Source organism: Drosophila willistoni, chromosome 3R (genome assembly GCF_018902025.1).
Source record: "Drosophila willistoni isolate 14030-0811.24 chromosome 3R, UCI_dwil_1.1, whole genome shotgun sequence".
Lineage (NCBI taxonomy): Eukaryota > Metazoa > Arthropoda > Insecta > Diptera > Drosophilidae > Drosophila > Drosophila willistoni.
In genome coordinates this window covers 22492068-22515165 of record NC_061086.1, presented here as the reverse complement: position 1 = coordinate 22515165, position 23098 = coordinate 22492068, and the positions used below count along the sequence as shown (strand labels likewise).

At 41.6% G+C, this 23098-nt stretch overlaps 1 protein-coding gene across 6 annotated transcripts in view; it reads left to right on the top strand.

The window, feature by feature from the left end:
• Positions 1-23006, top strand: part of LOC6647304 (dynein axonemal heavy chain 5) — a 33978-nt gene extending 10972 nt beyond the window's left edge. For 3 of the 6 annotated variants that reach the window (XM_023178435.2, XM_023178432.2, XM_002070270.4), the window contains 21 exons: positions 2212-2411; positions 2476-4350; positions 4459-4631; positions 6256-6411; positions 6504-6714; positions 8903-9289; positions 9359-9944; positions 10003-10236; positions 10383-10454; positions 10775-13452; positions 13514-13762; positions 13832-15569; positions 15622-15676; positions 15744-15841; positions 15896-16188; positions 16286-16778; positions 18057-18403; positions 20015-20110; positions 20217-20273; positions 20833-20965; positions 22401-23006. In XM_023178435.2, the coding sequence (XP_023034203.1) occupies positions 2212-2411; positions 2476-4350; positions 4459-4631; positions 6256-6411; positions 6504-6714; positions 8903-9289; positions 9359-9944; positions 10003-10236; positions 10383-10454; positions 10775-13452; positions 13514-13762; positions 13832-15569; positions 15622-15676; positions 15744-15841; positions 15896-16188; positions 16286-16778; positions 18057-18403; positions 20015-20110; positions 20217-20273; positions 20833-20965; positions 22401-22654 (10385 nt within the window). In that variant the 3' untranslated portion in view covers positions 22655-23006. The remainder of the gene's footprint in view (positions 1-2211; positions 2412-2475; positions 4351-4458; positions 4632-6255; positions 6412-6503; positions 6715-8902; positions 9290-9358; positions 9945-10002; positions 10237-10382; positions 10455-10774; positions 13453-13513; positions 13763-13831; positions 15570-15621; positions 15677-15743; positions 15842-15895; positions 16189-16285; positions 16779-18056; positions 18404-20014; positions 20111-20216; positions 20274-20832; positions 20966-22400) is intronic. The other 3 variants (XM_015177407.3, XM_023178434.2, XM_023178433.2) reach the window with 1 other exon arrangement.
• The last annotated feature ends 92 nt before the right edge of the window (positions 23007-23098 follow it).

Genomic DNA, 23098 nt, shown 5'->3' with positions numbered 1-23098 from the left:
GTTGACGGCTCAATGATCCCAAACGGCCGGTGGAACTGACCAGGAAAGCGGCATCAACAGAGTCCTCTTCGCTGGATCGTGGTGGAGGTGGGGGAGGAGGAATCTTCTCGGGGGCATCTTCCCCAGATTCCTGGCTGGCAGGTGGTGGTGGAGGAGGAGGTGGTAATTCGCCAGATGGAGCTTCTACCTCTCCACTTTGCGGAGGTGGTGGTGGGGGAGCACCCTTCCTTGCCAGTATCTTTTGGCGAAGAACAGACTCCAAATCTTTGTTGATTTGGGGCTTGGCAGCGGCCACAACCAGCAAGGTTGCCAGGAGAATTAGGGTAATGGATTTCATTTCGTTTACTGAACCTGTTTCAGTAGTAACTGATGACAATAGAGAACTCTTGGGCTCTTTTATACCATGACCAGGTCAACAATTAAAGGTAATTGTTAGAGCTATCAGTCCGTTTATTATCAAGCTACTTAAAACAGAAGCAATTCTAGTCCACATCTTATCAGTAGGGAATTTCCATGCAAAAGTCTGCAAGCTACAAATTAACTAAATAGGTAAACCAAGTAGAATGACTAGCGCAATGTCATTCAAATATTTTTAAGAATGACAGGTGAATATATCCTGATCATACATTAAAATCATCTTAAATATGATTTGTATGTTGAGTTCATCAAAAAGACTTTTAACTTTTGCCTTATTTTTATCTGAAGAAATATTTGCTAACTCATTAGTAATCATAAGTTTTCTTTTTGCTTGAAATGTCGACATATAAAAACCTCATTTGTTGGGTTGTATCTTTCGATTAGATATTTTAAACAAATAAATTAAGTGCATAAACAAATAACAATTGTGAAAATCCCCCATAAATTATAAACACTCCAGAATAGTATAGTCTTATCTTGATCAATTGCACTTTTCAACTTTTTAGGGAAAATCACAATTTAGAGGAAATTGCGATAAGATAATACAGTTCCAACTTGATCTGTTAGCTTAGACATGACGATAAAGGTTTTTGTATAAAAAGTCTAGTAGGAAGCAAAGTGTCATCAGTTTTCGATTCGTCAACAACAATGAAATCCCTTACCCTAATTCTCCTGGCAACCTTGCTGGTTGTGGCTGCTGCCAAGCCCCAAATCAACAAAGATTTGGAGTCTGTTCTTCGCCAAAAGATACTGGCAAGGAAGGGTGCTACCCCACCACCACCTCCGCAAAGTGGAGAGGTAGAAGCTCCATCTGGCGAACTACCACGCCCTCCTCCAGCACCACCTGCCAGCCAGGAATCTGGTGAAGATGCCCCCGAGAAGATTCCTCCTCCTCCACCTCCACCACGATCCAGCGAAGAGGACTCTGTTGATGCCGCGTTCCTGGTCGGTTCGACCGGCCGTTTGGGATCATTGAGCCGTCAACAAGTTAAGCAGATTTTGGCCAAGAAGGGAGGTGCTCGTCCTCCTCCACCACCAGCCAGCCAAGAATCTGGTGAAGATGCTCCCGAGAAGATTCCTCCTCCCCCACCTCCACCACGATCCAGCGAAGAGGACTCTATTGATGCCGCTTTCCTGGTCAGTTCCACCGGCCGTTTGGGATCATTGAGCCGTCAACAAGTTAAGCAGATTTTGGCCAAGAAGGGAGGTGCTCGTCCTCCTCCACCACCTTCCAGCCAGGAATCTGGTGAAGATGCCTCCGAGAAGATTCCTCCTCCCCCACCTCCACCACGATCCAGCGAAGAGGACTCAACTTAGTCCGGTGAGCTTCCTAAAGATTCACCAAAGAAAATCCTCGCTAAGCTGCGTAAATTGGCTTTGAGCCCAATCCGACTTTAATAAAAGCAATTAAAAATACACAACTTTCGCTACATTATGGCCCCTGCCCCATTTATTTTTGCCAATTTATGCTGCTGGAGCATTCGGAGAACATAAATTTGAGGCCTACGCGAATTGTTTCCTTTACACAAATAAGCAGCTCTTCAAATTTATTGGATTCCAATTAGGTAATCAAATTTGCCTAACCGAATTAGCCGGGCAGAGGCTGCCCAAAAATAAAATGATTAGCCCGACAGACAGTGGGCCAGAATGTGATGGGTGTGTGTGTGTGTATGTGTGAATGAATTAGCCGGAGGTCGGAACTGGCTTTGATTAATGACATCGATTGGCGACCGGTGGCGGGTGGCATGGGGAAAGGGTATATGTGAACACCTTCCGGTGAATTTCTATTTTCAGCCTGCAACCACAAAATCGGAATGGCCATGAAGAAGAAGTATAAGAAGGAGATGGACTATGTATATGCCGTAATCAATGAGATGGATCGTAAACTGGACAGGCCCATTCGTGACCTGGACGATGTACGTATGATAATGGAGACTCTTGGAAAGATTCGAGAACAGGAAGTGGACATGGAGTTGCGAATTGATCCCATAGAGGTGGGAAGAGTCGTTTGCTTAAAAATTTTCTTATTCTTCAGCTTTAAACTATATATATTTCTAGGAAGCCTTTAATGTGCTTACACGCTATGAAGTACAAGTCGAACGGGAACAATTCGATTTGGTGGACAATTTGAGGGCCACTTTCCAGAATCTGTTGGCCGGAGCGCTGCAGGCGCAGGTTAAACTGCTGGACATGCAGCCAGCATTCCAAGATGATTTACGCAACAATTTGGACAACTTCAAGCAGGACAAGATCTCGTATGTTACGGAATATCGCACAGCGGGTCCCATGCAGGCGGGTCTGACACCACGCGAGGCCTCCGACCGGCTAATACTATTCCAGAATCGTTTTGAGGGCATGTGGCGACGCTTGCAAACGTATCAGAGCGGCGAGGAACTTTTCGGTCTGCCACAAACTGACTACCCTGAGTTGGGCCAGATTCGGAAGGAACTGAATCTACTGCAGAAGCTATATAAGCTCTACAACGATGTGATCGATCGCGTGAGCAGTTACTACGATATACCGTGGAACGAGGTGGACATTGAAGAGATTAACAACGAGCTGATGGAGTTCCAGAATCGTTGTCGAAAGCTACCCAAAGGCCTTAAGGAATGGCCTGCGTTCCATGCGCTCAAGAAGACGATCGACGATTTCAATGACATGTGCCCGCTCCTGGAGTTGATGGCGAATAAAGCCATGAAGCCACGCCATTGGCAACGGATCATGGACGTTACTCGCTACATCTTTGAATTTGATTCCGAGGGTTTCTCGCTCAAGAACATTTTGGAGGCGCCGCTGCTCAAGCATAAGGAGGATATAGAGGATATCTGTATTAGTGCCATGAAGGAGAAGGACATTGAGGCGAAGCTAAAACAAGTCACCAACGAATGGTCCGTTCACGAGCTGCAATTCATGAGTTTCAACAATCGTGGTGAATTATTACTACGTGGCGATACCACAGCCGAAACCATTGGCCAACTGGAGGATAGTTTAATGGTCTTGGGTTCCCTACTATCGAATCGCTATAATGCACCATTCCGTAAACAAATCCAACAATGGGTCTACGATCTATCCAATTCGAATGAGATACTGGAACGTTGGCTGCTAGTGCAGAATATGTGGGTCTATTTGGAGGCCGTGTTTGTGGGTGGCGATATTGCGAAGCAACTGCCTAAGGAGGCGAAAAGGTTTTCGAAAATCGACAAATCGTGGCAGAAGATCATGCAACGGGCCCACGAGACTCCCGGTGTTGTGGCCTGTTGTGTGGGCGATGACCTGCTTAAACAATTGCTACCTCATTTACAGGAGCAATTGGAGATTTGTCAGAAATCCTTGAGTGGTTATCTGGAGCGCAAGCGCATGATGTTTCCACGTTTCTTCTTTGTGTCAGATCCCGCCCTGCTCGAGATTCTGGGTCAAGCTTCCGATTCGCATACCATACAAAACCACCTCCTCAATATATTCGATAACACCAAGAGTGTTAAATTCCATGATGTTGAATATAATAAAATGCTATCAATAATGAGTAGCGAAGGTGAAATGATCCAATTGGATCGAGCCATCCGGGCTGAGGGTTCGGTGGAGACATGGTTAACACAATTGCTGGTAACAGCTCAACAATCGTTGCATTCGATAATACGCAATGCGTATGCAACAATTAATGATCCAAATTTCACACTTTTAAGTTTCCTCGAAAAGGTGCCGGCGCAAATTGGTTTACTTGGCATACAAATGGTTTGGACACGTGATGCCGAAATGGCTCTAATGCGGGCCCGTCACGAACGTAAAGTTATGTCCGAGACGAATAATAAATTTCTCGAGATGCTCAACACTCTGATCGATCAGACAACACGTAATCTATCCAAACGGGAGAGAACTAATTTCGAAACATTGATTACCATTCATGTGCATCAACGTGATATCTTTGATATTTTGGTGGGTGACCAGCCAACAGAACAACTGAGCTCCCTTTTCATCTCAGTCGAATTCTGAATGGTTTAACTAATCTATAAAACAATATTAATTTCTTTTCATTTCTTTTAGTGTCGCATGAACATAAAATCGGCCAATGATTTTGAATGGCTTAAACAGTGTCGTTTCTATTTCAAAGAGGATCTGGATAAGACATGGATTTCCGTCACCGATGTCACATTTACGTATCAAAATGAATATCTTGGCTGTACAGACCGTTTGGTTATTACCCCTCTAACAGATCGGTTAGTGAATTGTGATTTAGTTTTCAATTTCAACTTTCCAGAACTTGCAAACACAAATTGTGTTAAAAAAAAGAAAGAAAAGAAAACCAAATTGTTGCTCAAATTCTAGAAAGTTTGCGGGTTTTGGTTAGTTTGGGCTTGTTCTGACCAAAAATTCATATTGCTCCCTTTTGCCAAAACTTTCCAACCGCATGTCCTTTTCATGACACAAAGCCTCTCCCCTAATAGACAATTTAATGTGATGTAGGCGAAACAATGTTTACTAGTTGCCATTTAAAGACAAAGAGAAAGTTTTCTCATTGTCAAACTACAGTGAAGGCCATTGGAGTTAATAAATAGAGTGAATCCTAGCCAAAGGACTTTTAAATATATGTAAAAGCATTTATATAGTTTTAACTTCTTTTAATTTCATCATCCAATTAGAAGTTGTAAAGTTCTCATGAAACCCAACTAAACAATTTAACTTTTAAAACAGAATCAAAATTTTTACAAATTCTTTAAAGAAATTATTCTTAAAGATATGAGCTACCGAAACATTTGCAGATTTTTTAAAATTTCCAATTAAAAACACTTAAATCCTTATGAATTTCCTGAAAATTTTTGAATATAGCCAGTCAGTCTTGTGACCAGATGAAATAGAAGGGATTATAACAAAATATTTAAGCTAGGATGAGAAAATTTGCATTACAATATCTCAAAATTATCTTAAATTGGGGAAATCTGAATTAAAGTTAGAAAACTACCACATGGCTGCCACTGTATAACTCTCTTTGTATTTTCAACATATATAGACAAATATATATCTATATATTCTTGATTTATTTTTAGTCTAGGAATTTCTAAGAAAATATTGGCATACCTACATGTTTGCTTTTGTTTCAATTGTTGTTGTTGTTGTTTTTCTAACATTCCGATTGGCACGTGTTTGTAGAAACTTTTGGCCGGAGCAGCAGCAGCAATTGAACTTCATTTTAGAGTCCAAAATATTTCATATGGGTGGAAGACGCTTGGTTGTATGGTTGGAGGCTATATAAACAAAAGCCCAGCTTCGGCATTTAACATTGCCATTGGTATAATGTCTGAGAACAAATGCTTTTGCAGCACTTTAACAAGTTAAAAGTCGATAAATGACAGCATGGAATCCTTTTTATGGTGCCGCAACCAACCAAACGAATGCCAAGCCGACGCCTACAGCCTACAGTTGACATGCCCACAAAGATAAATTTCACTTAGCGGAATATAAATAAAGTTTTGACAGCAACACGTTGCCGTTGTCGTTGCCATTTGCCTTTACGGAAGCTGTGAAGTGGCACATATTCAACAGAGAAGCCCATCCAGAGGCATTTCTTTATTGCCCCAGCTTTTGGAGATGCCATTTGCCTTCAACTAACACGTCAGTGTAAATTTGTTGGCTTTATATTTTGAGCAAAGGGAATTGCTAAAATTTTTCCGGGGCGATGACATTTATTAAACTGATGACAAGCTTCGGCTGGGTCATCAGGGCGTATGCATAATATTTCCATCAGGCCATGAGCCTGTCTCTCGTGGGCGGATGTGGCTACAAAATGGCTACTATTAATATTCTCCGCCTTGCATTTTAAATGCAATTATTATATTCTTTTAGCTGCTATATAACTTTGGCTCAGGCTCTTACTTTATCGATGGGCGGTGCTCCATGCGGACCAGCTGGCACTGGTAAAACAGAAACGGTCAAGGATATGGGCAAGACTTTGGCCAAGTATGTTGTCGTTTTTAATTGCTCCGATCAAATGGATTACCGGTATGACTCCTTTGCCCTTTTGACTACTTTTACATTCGATTCACGTCTTTGCATCGTTCATATTGATATTGTCTTTTCACCTTCTGCAACAGGGGACTGGGACGCATCTACAAGGGACTTGCCCAGTCTGGCAGCTGGGGATGCTTCGATGAGTTCAATCGCATTGAGTTGCCTGTTTTATCGGTGGCTGCCCAACAAGTTGCCGTTGTTCTAACCGCCAAGAAGGAGAAGAAAAAGACATTCCTATTCACAGATGGCGATACCATTGAAATGAATCCAGAATTTGGAATTTTCATAACCATGGTATGTATATACATATATATAACGGAGAGACACTCAAGTGACTTTCAATTAGTTCTATAAAAACCTTAGCTACCTAGCTAAGTAAGTAAGTACTAACATCGTAACGTATATATTGTCGTTGCCTTTTTCTTTTACAAATTATTTGCATAATTCAACTAGTTGTACGCGCAATTTGCCTTTATGCTAGAACTTAATTCTATAAATTGCTTAACGAAATTTTTGCCAAAGGGCACATTATATGAAAAATGTATATGGCAAATATGTATGTAAAAGAGAAAGGTCATGGTTACAGTTTTTTTTTGCTTTTGTTGTTGTTGACCTACCTTAACTTCCTTGAGACTGAAATCATTAAAAGTTTCATATTATTTGATATGTTATTCCAACTTTACTTTACTTGTTAAATTCCTTGCTACTAAAAAACTACTTTGGAAAAAACTACTACCCTGGAATTGCTATTCACTCTCTTAAATTTACTAAAAATATGCGAGTTTTTTTGTTCATGTCGATTAAAATAAACAAAATAATCATTATTTGCAGTGCATTGTTAAATATTTGTCGTCTTACCATTCTTTGACATTCAAGCCCAGAGGCTTTTAGCGGAAATTCGTTATATTATTCAATTACTTTTATATTTTTTTTTGTGTTTGCAATATATATATTTATATATAAACTTTTGGTATACATATGTTAAAAAGCCATGTCGTCAATCTGTGTTCGCCCATTAATCGTTATAAAAGAAACAGAAAAAAAACACACACACACACAGTAAAAAAGTGACAGCGAATGGCGCTTAATGCACACACACACATATATACACACACACACAATACCATGTTATTAGTCATGTAAAATTTGGCTCAACCCAAGCCATAATAAAAGTGACAGTAAGGCTGTGTGTGAGAGTATGTGTGCTATATATTTACATACTCACCAACAAGCTTCACATATAGCTTCATACACAGACAGGGAGACAGCTCCAACAGACTGAGGGACAGATGGGACACACCCACAGAGGCAGAGGCTTCTTGTGTATTTACATTTTTGGCGGCTACCATGAGTCGATTAATGTGACTGCCACATGGTTACCCACACAAGATCCTATCTGGCATATTCAAAATGTGATTATTGTACGCTTTTAAGCCCAGAATCCTTTTCCCAACGAACAGAAAATTGTAGAGTTGCGCATTTTAATTACAAGTGACGCCAACTATCATTGGATAATGCGATTAAAGACAACATAGTCAGAGGAGGATGGTTAGATGGCTAGTCTGTTATGTAATGCTCTTAATTATTGCTACCAACTCCAGCAACTAGCAACTAGCCACTATGGCTAGTATTTTTCCACTGGGCGTATACGCAATTTCAATTTTATTTCCAATTATTTGACTCTTCGATGTGAAGTCTGGGAAATTTCATTTTAATGAAACATTATGTCATACTGAAATGTTTTGTGTGTGTTTTCGTTTCACTTTATTGGCCAAATCCTTTGTTGCGGTGCTACATACAAACCAACATAGGTAAACGGGTTAAATGGAGTGGACTGGCTAAAAAGTAAACAAACGAGCGCTTAGTCTGGCTAACGGTTTCCTAGCTACTACTTATACAATATTTACATTTGGATTAATGGTCGAAACGTATCGATCGAACGAATTTTTAACACTTTTCATGGCATATCAAATGACCAGTTAAAGCAAAAGTAAGACTTGCCAATTGAACTATATATCTTTTAGTCAAAATGGTAGCACAAAAAAATTGAAGTGAATTAGAATTCAATTTGAATACTCTTAGCATCCACTTTCCCTCACCTCCTCTCACTATCATTCTCTGACATGACTGACAGAAACGGATGCATAGGTAGCTACAATATGATAAATCAATTTTTGATACATATATGATAAACTTGTATCGATGGCTGCAAGTCATGTGTGAAACGATGCATCACCTAAAATAAAGCTAAAGTCAAGGCTAACCAAGCTAACCATGTGAAGGATACAAAACTTGTGCTCCCTTTTGCACAGAGATGAAAATGTTTTCTGCATTTACCTTTTACAATATTTATATACCCACATTTAGTATTTGCTCGCAACAAATAAAAAAGTATACAGCAAACTGAACTGGGGTTAACTGTGAAATGTTTACTCACCTACCCACTGACCCTTCTCTCGTTTGTTTTTTTTTTTTTATACAGAATCCTGGTTATGCGGGTCGTAAGGAATTGCCAGAGAATTTAAAAATACAATTCCGTACAGTGGCCATGATGGTGCCCGATAGACAGATTATTATCCGTGTCAAGTTGGCAAGTTGCGGTTTCTTAGAGAACATCACATTGGCCCGTAAATTCTATACATTGTACAAACTATGCGAGGAGCAATTGACCAAACAGGTGCACTATGACTTTGGATTGCGTAACATACTCTCGGTTCTACGTACTCTGGGGGCAGCCAAGCGTCGCAATTCAAAGGATACAGAAAGTACGATAGTTATGCGAGTGTTGCGCGACATGAATCTATCTAAATTGATAGATGATGATGAGCCACTTTTCATGTCACTAGTATCCGATTTGTTTCCCAATCAGGTGAGTGGGCGAGTGGCAGTGGTAGCGGCAGCATTTTTCTATTTAATTGATTTCCTCCCGCTACGACAGACGCTTGAGAAGACCAATTACCCAGAGCTAGAGGCGGCCATTGCTCAGCAGACAGATGAGGCAAGTTTAATTTACCATCCACCATGGGTGCTAAAGCTTATTCAACTATATGAAACACAAAATGTGCGACATGGCATCATGACTCTGGGCCCCAGTGGTGCAGGTAAAACCACTTGTATACACACACTGATGAAAGCCATGACCCAAATGGGTGACAATCATCGCGAGATGCGTATGAATCCCAAGGCCATAACAGCAGCACAGATGTTTGGACGTCTGGATGTGGCCACCAATGATTGGACTGATGGCATATTCTCGGCCCTCTGGCGGAAAACTCTCAAACTGAAGCCAGGCGAGCATGTTTGGCTAGTATTAGATGGACCAGTGGATAGCATTTGGATAGAGAATCTAAATTCCGTGCTAGATGACAACAAAACATTGACTTTGGCCAATGGTGATCGCCTAACGATGGCTCCATCAGTGAAAATTATCTTTGAGCCGCACAACATTGACAATGCCTCGCCAGCCACAGTGTCGCGCAATGGCATGGTCTACATGAGCTCCTCCGGCCTGGATTCTCGACCAAGTAAGCACTGCCTGACACTCACCCGGGGGGGAGTTGATTATCCTTTTGCTTTTTGCAGTTGTTCAAGCTTGGCTAAAGAATCGTGCTCCCGGCGAGAAATCAACCTTTTCGGATTTATTCGATCAAACCTTTGTCGAGGTCTACAATTGGGGTGTCCAAATGGTGAAACTTCAAATGCCCGTGCTACAGTGTAATATTGTGCAACAGATGTTGTTTATTCTGGAGGGTCTTATACCACCCAAGAAGGAAGATGAGCAGGCCGTTAGCATGTCGAGCAAGGAGAGTCAGGATGGTAAGTCTTTTGCAATATTATTGCAAATATCAAAAATTCTCCATTCGGTGCTAGCGGTTTGCAGACGTGCAGTCAAGACCACAATTTAAATCAAAACAAACCAAAAAAAAAAGAAAACACAAACAAAATTATTAAAACTTTTGCAGCGGCAAAGCGTTTAGAGCATCAAAAACAAATCGAAGAATTGCGACGGCAATCGATTGGCAGTCAGATTGTCGGTAAAGTATTCATTTAAGTGATCAATAATTAGCCTAAAATTAAACAAACTAAAATTGTTCTCGTAGAGCTAACAACTGTCTAGCCCAAGTTCTTAATTCAAGTGCTTCTGTGTGTGTGTATGTGTGTCTGTCTTTGTATTAGATACTAACCCAATTTGTGATTGTCCTTTATGTCCTAGTTAACAAAAGTAATCCTAATCCTAAATCTAGCTAAATGTTTTGTCCATTGTTTTTGCATTTGTTGCATTTTATGTTGTGTGTTGTGTTTGTGTTGACATTTAATTTACTAATCTCTTTGACTCCTTTCACTAATCATCTAGAGGATCTGCCTGACGAGACAGTCGTGGAGGAAAAAGAGGATACTTGCACTCCAGAGCACTTGCACCGCTTGTATATATTCGCGCTCGCCTGGGGTCTGGGCGGTTACCTCTCTACCGGCGATCGCGTTAAAATGAATCTCTTTGTGAAGGAATCGTTTCCGGAATTGGACTATCCAAAGGGTAGTGCCCATGAGAATACAATATTTGACTTCTTCGTTTCTCCAACGGGCGTGTGGCAGTCGTGGAAGACGCTCGTCACACCCTACATGTATCCGGAGCTTTCCACACCAGACTATCTAAGCATTTTGGTGCCCATTGTGGATAATGTGCGTATCGATTATCTAATTGGCACCATTGCCAATCAGGAACGCGCCGTAATGCTTATCGGCGAACAGGGCACCGGGAAAACAGTCATCATGAAGAATTTCATGAAGAAAATGAACGTTGAGACGTATATGGGCCGATCCTTTAATTTCTCTTCAGCAACCAGTCCATATCAATTTCAACGCACAATCGAAAGCTATGTTGAGAAGCGCGTTGGTGTGACATTTGGTCCACCCGGTGGTCGCAAAATGATTGTATTTATTGATGACATTAATTTGCCCGAGATCAATGAGTGGGGCGATCAGATAACCAACGAGATTGTGCGACAATCAATGGACATGAAGGGCTTTTATAGCTTGGAGAAGCCTGGTGATTTTACCACAATTGTGGATGTGGCATATGTGGCAGCAATGGGTTTGCCCGGTGGCGGAAGGAATGATATTCCGTCACGTTTGAAACGTCAATTCTGCGTCTTCAACTGTAATATACCCGACAATGACTCCATTGATAAAATCTTCCGCGTTATCGGTGAGGGTCATTACAATGCCAAACGTGGCTTTGTGCCCGAAATTCGTAGCTTAATCAAGAAGCTAATCGTCGTGACACGGCATTTGTGGCAGCGTACACGCGAGAAACTATTGCCTACGCCGGCCAAATTCCACTATGTATTCAGTCTACGCGATTTATCGCGCATCTGGCAGGGCATGGTTGGCACCTTATCCACAGTGATCACCTCGGAGAGCGTCCTCATGGCATTGTGGAAGCATGAGTGTACGCGTGTGTTTGCCGATCGTTTTACCACATTCCAGGACAAGGAGTGGTTCGGCTCAGAGCTGGCATGTCTTGTGCGCGAGGAATTGGGTGAATCCCATTCCCAGATGATTATACCGAATCCGGTATTCGTCGATTTTATGCGCGATGCCCCCGAGCCGACTGGCGAGGAGGGGGAGGATACCGATATGGAATTGCCGAAAGTCTACGAACCGGTTAACTCTCATGAAGTACTACGCGAGCGTCTCGTCATGTTCCTTGCCCAATTTAATGAAATGGTGAGGGGCTCTGGAATGGATTTGGTTTTCTTCCCAGATGCAATGTTGCATTTAGTGAAGATCTCCCGCATCATTCGGCATCCGAGAGGATCGGTCATGCTTGTCGGGGTCGGCGGTTCTGGAAAACAGTCGCTTACGAAATTGGCATCGTTTATAGCTGGCTACAAGACATTCCAAATTGCGTTGACGCGTTCTTACAATGTGGCCAATTTTCTGGAGGACCTAAAGCTGCTCTATCGTACCTGCGGCGTGCAAGGCAAGGGCACAACCTTCCTCTTTACTGACTTGGATATCAAGGAGGAGGGTTTCCTCGAGTATCTAAATAATATACTCTCGAGCGGCGTCATTTCAAATTTATTCTCGCGCGATGAGCAGGCCGAAATCGTGCAAGAGTTGACGCCGGTCATGAAGCGCGAAAATCAACGCAAAACAACGACCCCGGAAAGTGTGATGGACTTCTTTTTGGCACGCACCTGTACGAACCTGCACGTGGCATTCTGCTTTTCACCAGTGGGAGAGACGTTCCGGTCTCGGGTGCAACGCTTTCCCGCCTTGGTCTCCGGATGCACCATCGACTGGCTGCACCCGTGGCCCAAGGATGCCTTGGTCTCGGTTGCCAGACACTTCCTCAGTAACTTCGAAATTGAGTGTACGCCGGCCGTTAAGGATGAGCTGGTTAATGCTCTTGGCTCCATTCAGGATATTGTCGCTGAAACGTCACAGGAGTATTTCCAACGTTTCCGTCGCGCCACGCACGTTACACCCAAATCTTATCTGAACTTTATTGCCGGCTACAAGAACATTTATCAAATGAAGCAGCAAGAGCTGCGCGACGGTGTGGAGAAGATGGATACGGGATTGGAGAAACTGAAAGAGGCCTCCGCCTCGGTTGAGATTCTCAAGAAAGATCTTGTCGTCATGGAGGAAGAGCTTGTCGAGGCCTCCAAAAACGCCGAGTCCGTGTTAGTTGAGGTGACCGAGCGTGCAATGCAAGCGGAGATTGTCAAGAATCAGGTACTTATCGTCAAAGACAAGGCAGAGGCTCTTGTCGCATGTATAGCGCAAGAGAAGGCCCTTGCCGAAGAGAAACTGGAAGCGGCCAAACCGGCACTCGAAGAGGCTGAGAATGCTCTAAATACCATCAAACCGGCTCACATAGCCACAGTGCGTAAGTTGGGAAGACCACCGCATCTTATCATGCGGATTATGGATTGCGTCTTGATTCTGTTCAAGCGTAAACTTCATCCCTGTATACCCGATTCGGGTACACCTTGTCCCAAGCCCTCGTGGCAAGAATCCCTCAAGGTATGTATTCCTCGTCACACGAATGATTTGGTCCTTCGAATCTCTCGATGTTTCTTTGCAGATGATGGCCAGTGCCACGTTTTTGCTGCAGTTGCAGAATTATCCCAAGGATACCATCAACGATGAAATGATTGATCTGCTGCAGCCCTACTTTCGCATGGAAGACTATAATATGGATATGGCACGACGTGTTTGCGGTGACGTTGCCGGTTTATTATCCTGGACCAAAGCCATGTCCTTCTTTCACAGTGTCAACAAAGAAGTCCTACCTTTAAAGGCCAATCTAACATTGCAAGAGGCCCGTCTTAAGGTAAGTCTTACGCAACGGGTAGGCATCTACGTAGTTAAGGTGGATCTGCTTCTCCATTTGAATCATTAGCTTGCCATGGACGATCTTGCTGGAGCTGAGGAACAACTGCGAGAACGTGAAGATGCTTTGCAGGCGGTCAAAGATCAATATGACAAGGCCTTGGGTGAGAAGCAACGCTTGATGGACGCTGCCAATGTTTGTCTACGTAAGATGACAGCAGCCACCGCTCTAATCAATGGCCTTTCGGATGAGAAGCATCGTTGGACAAGTCAGAGCAAGGAATTTAAAATACAATTGGGCAAACTGGTGGGCGATGTTTTATTGGCCACAGGATTTCTATCTTACTGCGGTCCCTACAATCAAGAGTTCCGAGCAAATCTCATCAAGACTTGGATGGGCATACTCAAGCAAAAGAATATACCATTCACCACTGGCCTGAACATCATTAATATGCTTGTGGACTCATCGACTGTGTCGGAATGGACTCTGCAAGGATTGCCCAATGACGAATTGTCTGTGCAGAATGCTTTAATAGCCACCAAATCCAGTAGCTATCCATTGCTGGTTGATCCTCAGACACAGGGCAAGATATGGATCAAGTGTAAAGAGGATCGCAATGAGCTGCAAATCACTTCGCTCAATCATAAATACTTTCGTACCCATCTGGAGGACTCCCTATCGCTGGGTAGGCCTCTGTTAATCGAAGATGTGGGCATTGATCTAGATCCGGTTATTGATAATGTGCTGGAGAAGAATTTCATTAAATCTGGCAGCATTGAAAAGGTCCTGGTCGGCGATAAAGAATGCGATGTGATGCCTGGCTTTATGCTGTACATCACCACAAAGTTACCCAACCCGGCTTTCAGTCCTGAGGTTAGTGCCAAGACATCGATTATTGATTTTACGGTCACAATGCGCGGCCTGGAAGATCAGCTGCTGGGCCGAGTCATACTGATGGAGAAATCCGACTTGGAGGCTGAGCGAGTGGCCCTCTTTGAGACGGTTATGCAGAATCAACGCAACATGAAAGAACTCGAAGCAAATCTCCTTCTCCGTCTTAGCTCATCTCAGGGATCTCTTGTGGATGATGAGGCGTTAATTGAAGTGTTGCGTGTGACCAAGACAACGGCTGAGGAAGTGAATCAGAAACTGAAAATATCAGAAGTCACTGAACGTAAGATAATGAAGGCACGTGAGGAATTCCGTGCTGTGGCCAAACGAGGTTCGATTCTATACTTTTTGATAGTGGAAATGAGCAATGTGAATGCCATGTATCAAAATTCTCTCAAGCAATTCCTGGTGATCTTCAATAATTCCATTACAAAATCTGCAAAATCTAGCGTAACTGAAGAACGCATCAATATAATTCTACGGTATCTTACCTACGAGGTTTACAAGTTCACCAATCGCAGTTTATATGAGCGACATAAGCAACTCTTTACCTTGATGTTGGCCATTAAAATTGATTATTACAATGGAAATATTAGCCATGAGGAGTTCTTGTCCTTTATTAAGGGCGGCGCATCATTGGATCTGAATGCTGTGACACCGAAACCATTCCGTTGGATTCTGGATATCACCTGGCTCAATTTGGTGGAGATTAGCAAACTGGATACTTTCTCTACAGTTCTGCAAGTAATTGAACTCAATGAGCGTGAATGGCGCTTCTGGTATGAGTGTGAGAAACCCGAAAATGAGGAAATCCCATGTGGCTACAATGCAATTTTAGATGGTTTTCGTAAACTATTGCTAATACGATCCTGGTGTCCAGATCGTACTATATCACAGGCCAAAAAGTATATAGAAGGTAAGTATTTCGAATCATTATGAGAATTGTTTCTTTTACCATCTTTTTATAGAGTCTCTGGGAACTGAATATAGTGAAATGCAAATTTTGGATTTGGAGGAAATGTGGTAAGTATACATATACACTTCAAAAATCCATTTACAGAAACTTGAGAAAAATTGTTCTGTTCTTCAGGCTGGAGTCGGAGCCAAGAACTCCTTTTGTTTGCTTGCTTTCCATTGGCTCAGATCCAACAACACAAATTGGAGCTTTGGCCAAACAGAAGGATATTAGTAAGTAACTAATCGATCATTGAGAAAATTAAGACTAATTAAATTTGATTTTAGCTCTGAAATGTGTTTCCATGGGACAGGGACAGGAATATCATGCACGTAAAATGATCATGGAATCGATGGCTTGTGGCGGTTGGGTACTCTTGCAAAATGTTCATCTCTCTTTGCCATTTTGCTCAGAGGTAATTGATATGCTGGTGGAGACAGAACAAATTGACGAATCGTTCCGTATGTGGGTAACCACCGAGCCACATACCGAGTTTCCCATTGGCTTGCTGCAAATGGCTCTCAAGTTTACTAACGAGCCGCCTCAAGGTATAAGAGCCAGCTTGAAGCGTAGTTACCAGGTGAGTGAGAGTCCTGCTTTTGGCTCGGTTGTGGTAAATAATTAATTTTCAATCTTTGTCGTTGTCCATGTTGCTGTTGCTGTTGCTGCCGCCTTAGTCATTCACCCAGGACTTTCTTGACTATACATCGGCCTCACAGTGGCCACCATTACTCTATACGGTGGCATTTTTGCACACAATCGTTCAAGAGCGTCGCAAATTTGGACCACTTGGCTGGAATATACCCTATGAATTCAATCAAGCTGATTTCGCTGCTAGTGTACAATTCATACAGAATCATCTCGATGAAATGGATCCCAAAAAGGGCGTCTCGTGGCAGACATTAGTCTATATGATTGGTGAAGTGCAATATGGCGGACGGGTGACGGATGACTTTGACAAGCGATTGCTTACCACATTCACATCGGTGTGGTTTTGTGAGCAGCTGCTGTCCAATGCCTTTGAATTCTACAAGGGCTACAAAGTGCCGATAACCAAGAGTCTGCAGGGCTTTATCGATTACATTAACAGCCTGCCAGCCTACGATACGCCCGAAGTGTTTGGCTTGCATTCGAATGCTGACATCACGTATCAGATTAATTCAGCCAAGGGTGAGTACACACGCACACGAAAGAAGAGGGATGCCAGTTTAATGTTTGGCTATTCGATTAGTGTTCTATCCCCTGTCCCTACCCCTGCCCCTACCCCTGCCCCTACCCCCCTATCACTCACCAACCAAACTTAAATGGGAGACAACAAATATGCAATTATACTTTCAAATGCCAACTCTTCAATTGATGAAATTTACACAATGTGTGGCCACTTCTAAAGAGGGACCATTCATGTTCAATTTGGCCCTCGAGGGTGCCATCAATTACCTGTATAATGCATATACTAGATTCTGATTGCGTCAGCGAGCACACGAAAAAAACCAAATGGTAGACATAAATTACACAATACACGCAAATTTATGTAAAGCTCTATTGCATATTCAATTTGCACTTTACAGGTGCGTATGTGTGTGTGTGTGTGAGTGAGTGTTTGAAAGGAATAATGGAATAAATTTTAATGTGGTTTCTGTGGTCTCCCATCCAGAGTGGGCGGGAGAGGGTAAAAGAAAAACAAAAAAGAAACCAATCAGCGGCCACTCTGGCCAATTAGCACATTACCATTGTCGTCATCGTCATCGACATTGGCATTGAAGTTTATATTTACATTTCATAGCGCAGACAAAGCGGAGCCATATTCAAAAAGCCTTTACCATATTCTGTCTCTATGTTTATCCTTCTTATACTCCAGACTCATTGGGAAAAGTGTATATAAGTTGAGTGGAACTGTTGATCTAGTCTGTCTAGGCACGTCCGTCTGTCCATCGATCCTTCTGTCTGTATTAAGAACTCTAAGATCTCGTATGATATCAAGTTTGTTTCTTGAAGAGAAAAAAGAGACGAGTTATACATAAAAGCGGTGGCCGAAGTCGAAATATGAAACAGATTTGCATTAAGCAATTGCAGAATTTATTTTATTAAATGTCAATAGAACTTTTGCAATATCTTGTGACTTAATATTTCCCCAAGAGGCAAACTTTACTTAAAAATAATGCTTTAGCTACAGAAGAACAAATGTTCCTTCATAATTTTTTAGAAATTATGTTTTTCTGTAGCTAAAATATAGCATACTTTTTAGAGCACATTTACATTATTTTGCATTCCCAAGTTTACCAATTAAAGCAACATTTGGTTTTGGAAAGAATAAACGAAATGACATGAAGGCAATTAAGTATATGAATATTCTTATATGAATCTTAAGTAGCTTAGTTCAAGATATACCAAAAGTCGGACCGACGACTTTCTTACTTACTTTCTGTGTTTCTTTCGTAAAATCTCTAGGCATACTGGATACCATACTCAGCGTACAGCCCAAAGAAGGCGGCGGCGGTGGCGGTGAGACAAGAGAGAGTATTGTCTATCAACTGGCCGATGACATGCTCCGTAAACTGCCCGCCCAGTACAATGCCTACGAGGTGCGAGAGAATCTGACACGCATGGGCATCCTGTTGCCCATGAACATATTTCTGAGGCAGGAAATCGATCGCATGCAACGGGTAATTAAGCGTGTTCATACCTGCCTCTGTGATCTGAAACTGGCGATTGATGGTACCATCGTAATGAGTCCAGCACTCAAGGAGTCACTGGATGCCATGTATGATGCTCGTATACCGGAGACCTGGATGAAGGTACATACATATGTCCAAAAAAATGTTGAAACTCATTATATGGCCGGCGTGCCGACCTTTAAGCTACAAAACGTGAATAGATTTTATGGTCTCCTGCTGTCTCTCAGGTGCCTGCTGAGCTTTTATTTTATGTGGGTACACACCACCACATACTTATTTACACTTTGTGGCCACGTTCACTGTGCCGTTGGCACAAACTAATCTCAACGTTCACCAGAGTTTCTCCATTTGCGTAGGCGGTGCGTGTGGTTTTCGTGTTTTTTTTCTCTCTTGTTTTTTTTTTTATTGTCTCACGAGGTTTTTATCGGCTGGCAAACAAATTTAGCCCGAATATTGTGAACAAAGCGGCGGCAGCTCCTACAACACTCCAGTCCTCCTCCTCCTCTTTCTCCCCCCCTATATCTACTCTCAGGTGGTTAGGTCAGACGAAGGAGGTGCTTGGGCGCGAAGAGAAATTATGAGGCCGCTTTCAATTGCCGCTTATAAAAATTTGATTGATTTTGCAGGCCTTTTACTCTCCATCGGGGTCATTTTTATTTATGCGTGTAAACGTTTAACGCCTGAAAGCATCTTTTCCTCTTTGTGCCACAATGTGGGAGAGAATTACTCGAAACATTTTTACAAAAGGCCGAGAAGACCTTTGCTTGGGGTTAAGTTAATAAACTTTTTTGGGTGTATAAAAGGTAAAACACAAATTAATGTTAAATAAATCATCCTAATGAGCTCTGGATTCAATCAATAGACGCCTCAAAGATTTTATGGCCAACAAAATTAATTGGTTACCACAAAAACAAAGAAAAAGAGAGAGTCTAATGAGTAACATTTCAGTTTAACTTCATAGTCCCAAGTGTACACCTGTTTTTGCTAAGAATCACACAACAAAAATAACATGGAAAAATCTAAAAAATCTATTAACAAAAAAACTACAAACTCATTAAACTTGGCCAAGTCGCGTATGAATAAAAAGTTAAAGGTTTTGGGCCTGGTGCATGCGACAATTGTCAATCGTGAATATGGTTTCATGAAGGCAAATAACAGGGGAACACCATTTCCGCAACCTCGAGAGCCAGTGGATGCTAATTTACTAAATGCCCGGCTAAAGGAAGCTGAGCTGACTAACAATCTAAGACCATCAGTTGTCGATATTCCGTTAGATATCAATTCAAGCAGCACATCAAGTGAGCCGGAAGTACCGAGAAATTCCGTGGCACAATCAGTTGAACGTATATCCTCAAATCTACCATTTGAATTGAAGCGTAAACTATTCGATGAGGCCGAATATACAATTGCCTCGGGCAAGAAACTAAGCGAAATACGCCCTCCGATAAATGACGAGGCAAATGTACATTTTAAACCCTTTAAGCTGGATTCACAATTTTATGCCATCAATGAAATGGAAGCCTTTTGTCGAAAAAGAAATATAAAGCTAGCCAAAGGCTCTTTTAACTAGTCAGCTTGGTCAAACAAAAAAAAAATATATATATAAAATATAAACAACAACAAAAAAATTCCCAGTATTTGCCTTATTTTTTTGAATTTTTATTTTTATTTGGTCTTTAAATCTCCATGTTGTGATAATGTTTGTTTTGGTCTTGCCAATGTCACTTGCAGATATCCTGGGAGTCGACTACACTTGGCTTTTGGTATACAGAATTGCTGGAGCGTAACGGACAATTTCGTACCTGGATATCAACGGATCGTCCAAAGGTAAAAAAAAAGAAGACGACACAACTACCTTTTGCACACTAATTGCTTAATATTTTGTTGGATGCTACTAAACTCTTTTGCTGTAATTTGTCAAACCGACAACCAGGTATTCTGGATGACAGGTTTCTTTAATCCGCAGGGCTTTCTGACCGCCATGCGGCAGGTGAGTAAAAAGCTATAGAGATAACACCTGAGCGGGAGGGAAAAACAAAATCCCAATAAAAAAAGCAAAAGGTAAAACAACAAAGAAATTGTTTTCGCTTAACCCACAAAGACTTTTGGGTATAATATTTGCATGTGAGAGACAACGTCTGTGTGATGGATGAATATTTAAGCAAAAAAGGGCAACACTTCCTGGAAATACACATAGACAACACAGACCAAAGAATTTGGCTTCCAAAAAATGTTTCTTGATTTTTAATTGGATTCCATAAGAATAAATAATAACATATTAAATCGACACCTTTTTACACTTTAAGCAAACACTTTTAATTACACTTAAACTGATGTCCTTGCACATTTTCCTTCTTGCATATAAAAGAGTTGCATATTGATATTTTATATTTATGCATTCGCTTTGGGTTATTCACACGTTTGTTCACTTGACGTTTTTTTACATGTTGGTGGTTTGCTGTGCGGCTCACTTGAACCCCACCATCTACGGTTCAATTCTCTTTGTCGTCATCATTACCCGTTGCGTCCTGGTACGTAACGATTGTCAGGAGGTAACGCGAGCTCACAAAGGTTGGGCTCTCGACTCGGTTGTGCTGCAGAATCAAATAACACGCTACAACAGGGAGGATATCACCGAGTATCCCACGGAGGGAGTATATGTGCATGGTCTATTTCTCGAAGGTAAGAGAGAGGCGAGCTCACAAGTGTTGACTGAAACCTGTCCCATTGTCAGTTACAAGTTCCCAAGTTCCCTCAAAACTGCAGCCATTCCCATGCACTTCTCATGGATGAGTGTCGAGTGCTCTGAGTTTGTACTTTCTTTTCCCTTTTTTTTATTACTATTATTTCTGCTTTTCTGTTTTTTTTATTTATTTTATATAGGTATATATACCTATTATTTTTTATTATTCTTACGACCTATTCGTAACGTGGTTAGTGCTTTATGTGTGAATTTATTGAGTAGTCTCTCTCTCATCTTCACGGTTCGTTTCGTGTCCTTTTGTGTTGCCACTGTAAATGGGTTTCCGTCTATTTACTTATTCTTCCTCTATTTCTCTGTTTGCACTCGTTGGCACATGTCGTTGTCGTTTGCTTTGTTGTGTTTTAAATTAAACAACAACAAAAACCAAAACTTTAATATACTACTTCCGAAGTTATAGTTCCGCCCACAGTTCTAGGCCCAATTAACAATCAAGTGGTATGACATGAATTCTATGGAAAACCCACTTCAAAGCTGATTAACTAACCGGTTAGTCGAACTTTAAAGGTTATTATTACCTGGCACTGCGTAGTATTCGCTGTGGGAGACCATGAAAATGATAAGGCGATTGCTGCTTATCTTATTGATAGTTTCTAATGGAGCAAAATAATTCAATGACTTGCTGATCTTATCCGATTTGTATAAAGCAATTATCAATTTCTTTCGTTAAGCACATATGCTTGTACATACATAAAGGATGGGGTTTTTTTTTTTTTGGTTCCATTACGTGACCCAATCACCAAATGTGAACAGCAGTAAAAGAGAGCAAAACAAAACAAAAAAAAAAGAAAGAAAAAAATTGAATATTCCCATAAATGCAAATGCTTTTCATACTCAATCCCTGACCTAACAACACACACACACACACACTCACATGTATACGAAATTTGCATAAATCGAATGAGACTTTGGTGAATAACACTCCGACACGTCCCTAACACACGGTTATCCTTGTGCGAGGATACGCCTACACACAAACAAACCAAATCTGGCCGAACAAAGGTGTCCATAAAGTAGGAATAAGTTGTGGCCTTCACATCGTACATTTCCCTTATTTCACTCTTTTCCTCACTCTCCATTAAATACAATAATTTTACCTTAGGCGATAAGATAATCAACATGGCGTATGTGTGGTCTGTGTGTGTGTGTGTGTGTGTGCGGGAGGACATTTTCTAGGATGGAGCGTAAAATAAGTCCTATTAACAACAAATTGTGGGCTGACCCGCCCCCACACACACACATTTACACACACACACAGCAATTCCAATGCGGCTTGCGGCTGGGCAATTAAGATTGCCTTGTCGATTTAAATTCAAGTTTTAATTCAACTTTTCCTGTTGGTATTTGTTTCGTCAGGTGCCTCGTTGGATCGTCGTAGCGGCAAACTGATTGAATCGAGAATGAAAGTGCTTTATGAACAAATGCCAGTTATTTATATCTATGCCATCAACACAACGGCCGGCAAGGATCCAAAATTGTATGAATGCCCAATCTATCGTAAGCCCCAACGCACTGACTTGAAGTACGTTGGCTCAATTGACTTTGAGACCGATTTCAATCCCAAACACTGGACACTGCGCGGCGTGGCCCTGCTCTGTGACATCAAGTGAAGTGGAAAACGACAAGGAAGTGATGGCTGTCATTGTCTCGACTGTCGGACTGCCGGACTGTCGGACTGTCTTCTGCTGGTCATTATATACGTGTACGTGTTTTTTTGGGTTCTGTGATAATTATCGGTTTAACGACGACAAAAATTTCCTTCTCTGTTTTTGTTGTTGTTTGTTTGTTTGTTGGCAATTTGTTAAGAACTCTTGTAACAAGCCCGCAAGTACACCAAAAATTTATTAATTAAGCCCTCAAGTTAAGTAAACTTGATGCTTGCACAAGAAACGATGGACCATTAAACCATAAATTAGTTGTTATTTGTGTTTCCTTAGACTTTTTAAACACTTTTTAGAATTGTTGAATAAAAACCATTTAGAGTAGACCTAGTCAAGAGAGTTTGTTTGTTTCAAAAAAGTGACGTAATGGTAAGTCAGAATTAGTCCAAAAAG